Source organism: Schistocerca piceifrons, chromosome 5 (assembly GCF_021461385.2).
Source record: "Schistocerca piceifrons isolate TAMUIC-IGC-003096 chromosome 5, iqSchPice1.1, whole genome shotgun sequence".
Taxonomy (NCBI): domain Eukaryota; kingdom Metazoa; phylum Arthropoda; class Insecta; order Orthoptera; family Acrididae; genus Schistocerca; species Schistocerca piceifrons.
This window is the reverse complement of record NC_060142.1, coordinates 131,119,335-131,132,028: the sequence shown is the minus strand read 5'-3', so window position 1 is coordinate 131,132,028 and position 12,694 is coordinate 131,119,335. Positions and strand designations below refer to the sequence as shown.

At 38.4% G+C, this 12,694-nt stretch overlaps 1 protein-coding gene across 2 annotated transcripts in view; it reads right to left on the bottom strand.

The window, feature by feature from the left end:
- The window catches only part of LOC124798264 (putative phosphatidate phosphatase), an 86,696-nt gene that overhangs the window by 24,443 nt on the left and 49,559 nt on the right, over nucleotides 1-12,694 (bottom strand). For both annotated transcript variants that reach the window (XM_047261588.1, XM_047261587.1), the window contains exon 4: nucleotides 5,082-5,139. In XM_047261588.1, the coding sequence (XP_047117544.1) occupies nucleotides 5,082-5,139 (58 nt within the window). The remainder of the gene's footprint in view (nucleotides 1-5,081; nucleotides 5,140-12,694) is intronic.

Genomic DNA, 12,694 nt, shown 5'->3' with positions numbered 1-12,694 from the left:
AACCAGGAGAGAATTTTATAATATCACCTGTGTGCTTTAATAGTTTAGTTTCTTGAGTTTCTGTGTGTTAATTTAATATCTAATGTCCACAGTTCTTATGTTTTCGTTTGCGTTGGAAAGAAAACCGATTTTGTTACAAGTTCCTAATCAGGGGCAAATTATTTAGTTTCACCTTAGTGCTTCCGTAGTTAGGTTTTTGAATCTCTGCATATTAATATAATTTATAAGACATAGTTCCTACATTTTTGTCAGTGTCTACAGTAGTGTTCCGCAGCACGTGCTGATAGTCCATTTAGCTGGATAGTTTAGTTTTCCACGGTCTTCAGTATGACTGCGATTATTGTGTGCGGATGTGAGCCAAGTTGGTGACACTTCGTTCTCAGCTCCAGGCTAGCATGGCTTCAGTTATACAGCTTGAGGCTACAGTGGATGGGCACCACTGTTACACGCTGGCTGTGGGGATCCAATGGATGTCCAGCACGTCTGAATCCTCTGATCGGTTCTCACCGATGGCCTGCCCAGTTACTGCTCGCACTGAGGTTGGCCCCACACCTGTGGTTGAGAGAGAGGTTGCCTCTGGGCGTAGCGGGTTGTGAAAGACTTCCCAGATGACCGCATGTAAGGCCTCCCCAGTTAGTCTGACAAACAGGCTCCAGGTGCTGTCTGTGGCTGACACTGTTGCTGAGCCATATGCCATCGCCTGTCCTGTTTCAGAGGAAACCTCTCGGCCTGCAAGATCTGGACAATCACAGAGGGTGGGATTTTCGATAGATGGGAGCTCCAACATTAGGCGTGTTATGGGGCCCCTTAGGGACATGGCTGCCAAGAAGGGGAAGAAAACCAATGTGCACTCCATGTGCATATCGGGTGGAGGCATTCCAGATGTGGAACAGGTCCTCCCAGATGCCATAAGGAGCAGAGGGTGCAGCCAACTGCAGGTGGTGGCTCACGTTGGTACCAATGATGTGTGTCACTTTGGATCAGAAGAGATTCTGGCTGACAGAAGTGATAAAGGCTGCCAGTCTTGATTGCGAGATGAAAGCAGAGCTGACCATTTACATCATAGTTGACAAGACTGATTGCGGACCTCTGGTACAGAGCCAAGTGGAGGGTCTGAATCAGTAGCTCAGACTGATCTGCGACCATGTAAGCTGCAGATTCCTCAACTTGCGCCAAAGGATGGTTGGGGTATTCTGCCAAATAGGTCAGGAGTCCACTATACGCAGGTGGTGTCTATGCAGGTAGCAGTGGCTGTGTGAACTGGGCAGTTTTTTAGGTTAGAGGGTCTCAAGACACACAAAAAGGGCTTCAGTCACAAACGGTGTAAGCCGTATACAGGAAGAATGTAGATAAGGGAACCATGGGTATAACCGTCGTAAATTGTTGTAACTGTGTTGGTAAAGTACCAGAGTTTCAAGTGCTAATAGAAAGCACTGATGCTCAAATTGTTATAGGCACTGAATGCTGGCTAAATCCAGAGATAATCTCAGCTGATATTTTTGTGAAGAACCTAATGGTGTTTCGAAAGGATAGGCTAAACACAGTTGGCGGTGGTGTGTTTGTAGCTGTTAGAAGTAGTTTATCTTGTCGCGAAAATGAAGTAGGTAATTTCTGTGAGTTACTGTGGGCAGAGGTCATTGTTGGCAACCGGAATAAAATAATAATTGGTTTCTTTTAGCAACCTCCCAACTCATATCATACAACTGCTGAAAGGTTCAAAGAAAACTTGAGTTTGATTTCAAACACGTACTCGATTCATATGATTATAGTTGGTGGTGTCTTTAATTTACCCTCAATATGTTGGTGAAAATATATGTTTAATTTCGGAGGTACGCATAAAACATCATCTGAAATTGTGCTAAATGGATTCTCTGAAAATTATTTCGAGCAGTTAGTTCATGAGCCCATGTGAATGGTAAACGGTTGTGAAAACACACTTGATCTCTTAGCAACAAATAATCCTGAGTTACTAATCATCATCAAAACGGATATAGGGACTAGTGAACACAGGGTTGTCTTAGCAAGATTGAATATTGTAATCCCCAAATCTGCCAAACATAAACGAAAATATACCTATTCAAAAAAGCAGATAAAAATTAACTTGAAGCCTTCCTGAGAGACAATCTTCACTCATTCCAAGTTAACAATGTATGTGTAGACCAGATGCAGCTTGAATTTCAAGAAATAGTATCAGCAGCAATTGAGAGATTTATACCACATAAATTAACAAATGACGGAGATTACCCTCTTGGTACACAAAATGGGTTAGAACACTGTGGCAGAAACAACAAAACAAACATGCCAAATTTAAACAGGCGCAAAATCCCCATATTGCAAGCCTTTACCGAAGCTTGAAGTTTAGCATGGACTTAAATGCGAGATGCTTATAATAGTTCCTAAGATGAAACTTTGTCTCAAAACCTGGCAGAAAATCCAAAAAAGATTCTGGTCGTATGTAAAATATGTTAGCAGAAAGACACAATCAATGCCTTCTCTCTGCGATAGCAATGGAGACACTATCAAAGACAGTATTTCCAAAGCAGAGTTACTAAACACAGCCTTCCAAAATGCCTTCACAAAAGAAGACGAAGTAAATATTCCAGAATTCGAATCAAGAACAGCTGCCAACATGAGTAACGAAGAAGTAAATATCCACGGAATAGTAAAGCAACTTCAATCAATTAATAACAGCCAGTCTTCTGGTCCAGACTGTATACCAATTAGGTTCCTTTCAGAGTATGCTGATGCAATAGCTCCATACTTAACAATCATATACAACTGTTTGCTCAATGAAAGATCCGTACCCAAGGACTGGAAAGTTGCACAGGTCACACCAATATTCAGGAAAGGTAGTAGGAGTAATCCATGAAATTACAGGGCCGTATCATTAACATCGATATGCAGCAGGATTTTGGAACAGATATTGTGTTTGAACATTATGAACTACCTTGAAGAAAACGGTCTATTGACACACAGTCTACAAAGATTCAGAAAACATCATTCTTGTGAAACGCAACTAGCTCTTTATTCACATGAAGTGTTGAGTGCTACTGACAAGGGATTTCAGATTGATTCCATATTTCTGGATTTCCGGAAGGCTTTTGACACTGTACCACACAGGCAGCTTGTAATGAAATTGCGTGCTTATGGCATATTGTCTCAGTTATGTGACTGGATTCATGGTTACCTGTCAGAGGAGTCACAGTTCGTAGTAACTGACAGAAAATCATCAAGTAAAACAGAAATGATTTCTGGCATTCCCCAAGGTAGTGTTATAGGCTCTTTGCTGTTCCTTATCTATATAAATGATTTGGGAGACAATCTGAGCAGCCGTCTTCAGTTGTTTGCTGATGACGCTGTTGTTTATCGACTAATAAAGTTATCAGAAGATCAAAACCAGCTGCAAAACGATTTTGAAAAAACATCTGAACAGTGCGAAAAGTGGCAGTTGACCCTGAATAACGAAAGGTGTGAGGTCATCCACATGAGTGCTGAAAGGAACTCGTTAAACTTTGGTTACACGATAAATCAGTCTAATCTAAAAGCCATAAATTCAACTAAATACACAGATATTACAATTACAAACAACTTAAATTGGAAGTAACACATAGAAAATGTTGTGGGGAAGGCTAACCAAAGATTGCATTTTATTGGCAGGACACTTAGAAAATGTAACAGACCTACTAAGGAGATTGCCTACACTACGCTTGTCCGTCCTCTTTTAGAATACTGCTGTGCAGTGTGGGATCCTTACCAGATAGGACTGACGGAGTACATCGAAAAAGTTCAAAGAAGGGCAGCATGTTTTGTATTATCGCATAATAGGGGAGAGAGTGTCACAGAAATGATACAGGATTTGGGCTGGAAATCGTTAAAAGAAAGGCGTTTTTCGCTGCGACGGAATCTTCTCACAAAATTCCAATCACCAACTTTCTCCTCCAAATGCGAAAATATTTTGTTGACACCGACCTACATAGGGAGGAACGATCACGACGATAAAATAAGGGAAATCATAGCTCGTATGGAAAGATATAGTGTTCATTCTTTCCGCGTGCTATAAGAGATTGGAATAATACAGAATTGTGAAAGTGGTTCGATGAACCCTCTGCCAGGCACTTAAATGTGATTTGCAGAGTATCCATGTAGCAGTAGATGTAGTAATAATGGTCAAAGCTATGGAAATTAGTCACATCAGCTTTCATTTACTTTCACCTGCTGACAACGCATACAGTTCTTTTCGTGTATTTAAATGTACTATACAATTTCTGTGCACATGCTCTTCCCTCTGCACAAAGCATTCGGAACTGCCACCAACGTAATATCAAGAATAAAGTAAGACAAAAATCAGTTACTATGACAGGAAAGTGACATTATACTGCAGTGATGAGTATGCTGTGTGTGTTCAGATGTATTTAAGTTTTTCCCATACAATAAGCCATAAGCAATGAAATAACGGATCAGCCGATAATTGGTGCACTAAGAGTGAAAGTATTATTCCCTGCTCTTAGTTTAAGGTATATATGCAAGGCTAATCCCAGAAAGAAAACAAGGACTATGGCAAATTACACTTTAATGCTAGATATCCAATCAATATTAAAAGCTTGCAGAAGAGGAGGAGAAACAAAGGTTTTACAAAAATTAATCAAGAATTGAAGATTTTCCTCTCTATAAGGTTATGCTTGTTGTCACACCTTACATTTAACTTACACTAATGTTATGTGTAACTTTGACAGAGATTATACTTTCACAGCGGATAATCTACTAATTAAAGCATACAAAAACAGAAAACCTTGATGGCACAATGATGAAAATACAGAGAATAAGAAACAACAATGATGCATTACAATGCTCTCTGTTTTGAGATTTCATGTGGAATGGACAGAGCAGAATGTCCTCAACACCAAAAGGGGTATCACTGGCATATTTAGAAAGGAAGACAGCAAAACAAGCAGTGTGTTTCACAGTGGACTGAATTTTAAATTCCGTCTTCTATTTGAACACTACGGGAACACTCCATCACCAGGCGCATGCTCTATATTTGCATTCCCTTGTTATTTAGAACATATGTATCTGGTACTTACTACTAAATATATCATTGTATATGCTGAAAATGAAGAATGTCCTGATGGAAAAGACAACCTGAAAGTTAGCAAAAAATAGTCTGTTATTCACACATCTAAAAACAAGAACTCCACAACATTATGTTTAAGTCAAAATTGCAAAACAAAATGTGAAGATTTAAAACAGCAAAATAGCTGCGAAGAAATCAATATGAACAATAAGGTGAATGCAATACATCACTGATTCAGAGTTTCATACCAAATATTGAGATACTTGAGGAAACAAGAGTCATTGTAAATGTTTCATCAATTAAAGGTGAGATGTTTCAAGTTAAGAAGTAAATGTAGTGAGCTTAAAAAAATGTGCAGCTGGAAAGGACTTAATGTTTGATGAAAAACAGTGATCCATACAAAAAGCTTGGGGATTATGAATGTCAAATAAATATGGAGCAATTAGAACATTGTTCAGCCAAGTGTATAAAATTTATGCACAGGTAACTTCCATCAAATTTCATCATAGTATCATTTTTTGCATTTGGTATAGTTATGCATTAATCTGACAACTGATGTAAAACCAGTATAACAGGTTAAAATAATGCACTTGACAGTAACTCAAATGTTTGGTGTTATGCCATTTAATTTATCTGAAATATCTGAGCAAAGCTTTACTCAACCACTTTTTCTCTCTTAGATATAAATTAACTAAACGGTATTTGAACTACTGAAGCAGCACAGGGAAGAGCAGAAAGACAAGTCAAAATAGGAATAAAGAAGTAGATGTTTCAGATACTGAAGTGGCAATCTCAGAATTTAACTATGTTTCTTCTTCACGTGGAAAGATTGCTTCAGTAGTTTATCAGAAACTTTTACACAATCCTTTGCAATAACTAACATAAACACATATGTTGAAAACGTAAAAGCTTTTTCTACAAACGTAACACATAAATGCAAAATTGGAAAGTTTTCATATTACTTTTGGTGCTTCGCAAAGAATTTTTTGTTTAATTTGAGAAAAATTGAGTTCCTCTCTCCAATTGTCATATGAAGAAAATACATGAAAAACCTGAGGAAGGGGGAATGAGGTCCCTTCACTGTGTAATGCCAAATGGCCACCATAAAAAACAGACAATTATGAAAGAAAAGCATACAAGAAAATAGAATAGGCACACCAGGGACAGAGTGAAGAAAATAGAATGGCAATTCAGGAATAAATGCAGAAGCTGATGCTGCAAACAAGAAAAATTAAAATGATAATCAGTCAAACTGGAAAAAAATAAATACAGGAGATATATGAGAAACTGTGCAAGCAGAGCTTTCAAATACTGAAGTCACACAGTCTGCATTGATCTATCTTTTGTTCCTTTCTTCACATGGAAAGGTTACAGGAGTCACTTATCATAAACTTGTACATAATGACTTGCTATAATTAATATATATATATATATACAGATACTGAAAATGTCAAAATTCTTTTCTACAAGCATTACACATGTACATACAATTGGCAAGTCTTGACATTACCTCTGAAACTGCCCAAAACATGGTCCATGAAATGATTTCACAAGTCCAGTACCTTATTTCAAGGACAGTAGATTTTCAACATGCTGATTATGATGCAATTAAGAAAATAGTAACATTGTTTGACTCATCCAAATTGCAAAAAGCCCAAATAACTGACATAATAAATTTTTCAATTCATCATCCATAGCTTTAAATATAGTGGACCTTTTTGTCTCTCAGGCAATAAAATGGCACAATTAATACTGTGAAGTATGAGCATTACTTAAAAGTGAAGCAGCATTTAATTAAAAATTTAATAATTATACATTTTTTCCAGAACAAGACTTTTATGAAAACATTTACAAATACATATGCTAACATTAATTTAATTTTTATGATTTGAGCATACACTGAAAATTTCTTTAGGACCTTAGTTTGCTCATCATACATTTAAAAAATTAATTCTGATGCAAGTAGTTTCTTACTAATTAAATGAACTTAAAGAATGTGCAATGAACATCATCATGAAATCCAAACATCATTCATCATTGAAGTGGAAAAATGTTTTAAAAAGATGATCCTCAAAGACGTTGACAGAATAGTGTGACAAATACAGTTTCTCTCAAACAATAATAAGGGGATTTCTTTACACTGAAAAGAATGCTGATCTCTCAATGATACTGCACACTCCTAAAAAGGTTATCAACAATTGCCTTCTATTGATAATGGTGTACAATGTTTACAGACTTCACAATTGGTGCAGTAGTTGTGAGAAGTGAAGGTAAAGTTCACGAGAGTGACATATTATAATTGCTTCCTATGAATGAGATTTCAAGTACTGTCAGACTTGGTGTACTCTGTCTGTAAGGGACTTATTGTCTCAGTGAATGACTTCTCCATTAGTCTTATTTAATTCATCTACAAGGTGTCAATAACGAAAGTTCAATTTTCAAAATGCTGTAGGAAGAGAAGCACTGCTCAGAATGAGATTCTAATTTGAACAGCACATTACTGATGCATGGGGAAATGTCATGGGGGAAAAAGCATGACAAAAATTTGATCATTAGATGGTGCTGTAAGCATCAGAATATGCACACCAACAACAACACAGCTGTTCTTCATTTTGCCTCTGAGACAACCAACATGGCTGTCCCTATGAAGGATCATGTGCTGCTGGTAAAGCTCTTTTACAAGAATGGTGACTGTGTGCCAGTAGCCATGCAAAAGCTTCAAATATTCAAGAGTATGAAAAAAGGCACTGGTCCGATGTCTGGTAAGGGTCTGGAGAAAATGATTGCAAAATCCAAAAGGAAAGGTTCGTTTGAAGTGTGATGTGGCAGAGGGAGGAAAGTAGTTGATCCAACATCTGTTGAAGATGTGGCCACAGCATTGCAGGAGGATTTGAAAGGTGTTGTGCAAATATGCAGTGCAAGGGGAGTTACCTGAATACTGGACATGCCTTTGAGCATGGAGCATAAAATCCTACAAAACATCCTGCATTGCTATCCATACAAAATCATCCATGCTCAAGAGTTGCTTCCTGCTGGCTTGCCAGAATTGCAGAATATGAGCAATGGAAAATCCACGCAAACATCAACTGGTATCACTTCATTTTGCAAGGTGACTGTATGGTGAGGGTTGACAGCATTGTTTATCGAAGGTCCGTATTTTTTCTAAGAAATGAGACTTGCGTGTCCTGTTACCTACAATGTCACCAGTAAACAACATGAGAGCCTTTCATGCACCAAGTCATTCCAACTCTTAAACAGCATGAATGTGTGGGTAGGATAAATTTTATGCTAGGTGGAGCTCCTCCACACATTGCACAGACAGTGAAGCAGCTGTTGCAGAAATATTTTGAAAATGCCAGAATTATCAGCTGTCATTTCCTACAGCCTGGCTGTCCAGATCACCTAATCTTAATCTGTGTGACTTCTGGCTGTGGGTTATCTGAAACCCGTTGTGTTCAGTGCCCCAGTTAGGAACTTAGCTGAAGGCATACATTGCACAACACATTTTGTATGTGGCCCTCAAAATACTCTGATCTGTGGTAGAACACACTGTTTTTTTATTTAAACTTGTGGCAGAAAACAGTGGTCAGCATACTGAACATGTCTTATGCAAGTCTCACAAAACTTAGAAGCCAATGACATTTTGCATTTTATGCAGTGTTTGGTCCCAGAACAATGAAAAACTGATGCTATTTTGCTTTTCATGTGGTTTTTGGCCTCAGACCAATTAAAAGCTGATTTTTCTCATCTGATGTAGTACAACTTTGCCATGGTGGATGGGTCTACCTAACTAACAGAGCCACAACTTTTGACTGTTGACCTTGTGCAGTCATGTGTGTGAAACAGTACAGATGGTGTAATGTGCAACTCTAAACCACAGCCGTAGTATTGCAATTCATCTGTTATTTGTAGCTGACCCCATTCACATTAAGATGCTCAAAGCACCATCTATTGGTAAAATTTTCAATCAGGTGCTGGAAGGTTTCTTGGGGAATGGCAGGCCATTCTTCACAAAGTGCTGCACTGAGGAGAGGTATCGATGTCGGTCAGTGGGGCCTGGCACAAAGTTGGCGTTCCAAAACATCCCAAAGGTGTTCTATAGGATTCAGGTCAGGACTCTGAGCAGGCCAGTCCTTTACAGGGGTGTTATTGTCATGTAACCACTCCACCACAGGCCATGCATTATGAACAGGTGCTTGATTGTGTTGAAAGATTCAATCGCCATCCTCAAATTGTTCTGTCTGCCTATTAGACATTACAACCCTCTTCAACTGTCGGCAATTTCTGTCAGTCAACAGACGAGGTCGGCCTGCACGCTTTTGTGCTGTATATGTCCCTTCACATTTCCACTTCACTATCACATCAGAAACAGTGGGCCTAGAGATGTTTAGAATGTGGAAATCTCGAGTACAGACCTGTAACACAAGTGACACCTAATCACCTGACCATGTTCAAAGTCCGTGAGTTCCACGGAACACCCCATTCTGCTCTCTCACAATGTCTAATGACTACTGAGGTCCCTGATATGGAGTACCTGGCAGTACAATGCACCTAATATGAAAAATGTATGTTTTTGGGGGTTTCCGGATACTTTTGATCACATAGTGTATGTGCAAACCATATTTTAATATATGTGTTGACTCACATCTGTCATCATATGTTCAGGCAATTTCTTTGATATGATATGTTTGACTTTTCTAGCACCAAAATAATTGTATCACTCTTCAAAGGTCAGCACCATTTCGCAACTCTTGAGGCATTTTACATTATCTAGACCTTCTCCCACAACATAAAGGCTATCAGATACTACTGATCAGAAGCTCTGATAGTCCTATAAAAAGAGTGGGAGAACAATGTCAAAATCGCTATATCATGGCCTTCATGGCACTACAAATCAATTACAAATGCTGCTAACCACACTATTTGCACATTGTAACAAGCCCATTCCTGCTTTGAAATTTATGAAATATCAAATGCTGCTCTGTTTATCCTGAATATTTTGGTTTCCTCTAAATCTTTGATTGGATGGTTCTCTAGCTTTTTGGATTATTTTGGTGCTCATGGTTGAATTTAGAAACTTTAGAATTACACAAGAATTGCTGACTTAGTGAATATAATGTTAAAATCATGGGCACTCTGGCACCCAATCACACACGCACATGTGTGCGCACAGATCTCAAGTTACGCAATAAAACCACAGGTACTGCCCATATCAAAATAAATTTAACACACCAGACATTGATACAAATGTTTTTCTTTTGAGCAATGTATTAAAAAAAATACAAACAGTGTAAAGCCTGTTCAGCAGTTATTCAAAATAAGCCTAGGAAAAAAAGGTCAGACTTCACTATGAATTTACATCAAAGCTTTTTTTTTAAAAACTTTTCTGACTCTACGATTCCGTGAAATATAGGTGTGAGAATATCGGCATTTGATATGACACTAGTGTTGAATTAGTGTATTTCTCCTTCTGTTAAGGAATTCAGCAGAAGCAATCTTTAACAGTTTCATTCTAGCAACAAATCATAAAATTACAATGGAAGATGCCAGTTGTTTATTACAGCTACATATTCAGCTACATGTGCATAGAATGAAATAAGGACTTACAAAAATTTTATTCAGGTTTTTGGAATCAAAAATACCAGATACTGACAGGATAGGTTTTTACATTTCAGACTTCATAAAAAAGGCCTTTCTTCAAATATTCTGTACATAAATGCAGTAGTTTTCACCCTTGCATAAATAATGTGACAACAGATGAAGCCACGTGATTACTTCATGTTATGGTTGGTTATAGGACGTACAAAAAGAATATGTTGTTGCGGTCTTCAGTATAAAGACTGGTTTGATGCAGCTCTCCAGGCTACTCTATCCTGTGCAAGCAGAGGGCAGACCTGTTGGCAAATGAGTTATTACCCTCTGGTCTGAAAGTAAAACACAGTGTACTAAAATGTGAACAACATGATCTGTATGCCACGAGCATCACACATTGGAGTGTCCTCTCACCTGATCAAGAAGTCAAGCACCACAGGGCTGTGTGCTATTCCAGTGGGAATCGTACCAAAGCCCTATAAAACTGGAGCATACACACCCTGTCAGCTCCCAAAGACCTGAGGCTAAGGCACTTTACAAAAATCAGCACTTCCTGGGTCCTTTCCTTCAGGTATTATAGCTGTGGTTACGATGGTAGTTTTAAATAACGAATGAGACCCAGAAACCTCACTGAGTCTGTAAAATGTAGAATGGTGTCCCTAACATGCAAAGCAGGTAAATTAAAAACATGATGAGAAAGATTAAAATTAACTAACACATGCACGCACACACACACGCACACGCACGCACACACACACACACACACACACACACACACACACACACAAGTGTGTGTGCACACACTCTTATCTATAAAAAACCAAAAACCCATCTTTGCAAGCCACTCCAACTTCTTCACTGCAACTTGTAATTGATGAGATACTGTTGCAGCAATGGATTGGGAAGAAAAAACTGCAAAAACATCCATGAATAAGGAGCATTGCATAGGACTCCTTACTGTGGACATTATACTGCTAATGTCTATGGCAAAGAGGATGACATTCAAAACACTTCCCAGGGGATCACCATTCTCCTACTAAAAACTATCTGAAAACACATCAACAACTCAGTATACAAAAAAAAGTGTTCAGATAAGAAGGGCCAAATGAAGATGGGGAAGTGGCCACAAAAGCCCCATTGGTGGAGCTGCCAAAAGAATATTGTGCCTCCAAGTAGTGCAATACACCTTACTGATGTCAAAGACTATCCCTATACAATGCTGTTTACATAGCAAAGCCTGCAGGATAGCCACCCCTGGCAGAATCAAGTTGTTGACAGAGGATCAACATCTCCTGAATCTGCAGTGAGAGTGACTAAGGAGGTGCCTGTTCTCTAATATCCAGACCAGATAATGGTTGACAATTCGCTCCAAGGTCTTTTCTACAAAGTTCCTTACGCCAATACTCCAATAACAACTGGGATCCATTGAGTCTTTTTCCAGTTTCAGAAAAGGTATCAAAATTACCTCCCTCCACGTGTTAGAAAATTGTCCTGTCTGCTATATCAAATTAAAACATTCTAAGAGGACTTCCTTTAATGCCATCTGCAAGTTTCACAGCACACTGCATCACATTTGGTCAGGACCAGATGAAGTATGACAAGCCTCAGATAGTGTTGAATACAGCTCCCACATAGAGAAAGGGCAGTTTTATAATTCAGAATTGTTGCAAAATAAGATGTGGAAATCCAAATGAGGCAGCTATTATCTTTTCACAAAACATGATGCCACTAAATATTTCAATTTTAGTAATGGCAAAAAGAGGAACAACAGAATTCGTGAAACCTGTTACTGATAATATCGTCAAAACTGAAGTTGACTGAACAGATCAGCCGTACACATATTATCGATTTACCCAAAAAACTGTGTAGTGCTGGAAGGATTTTTCTTTCATTTATTTATTACATCAACAGATAACAAATTTATTTTACACAAGAAAAGGGTGGCAGAAATATATTCCCTGCTGACTTGGTAAAGAAAAGGGCAGAGAAACTGGGTAAAACATGAAGATTACATACCTAGCATCAATCTAC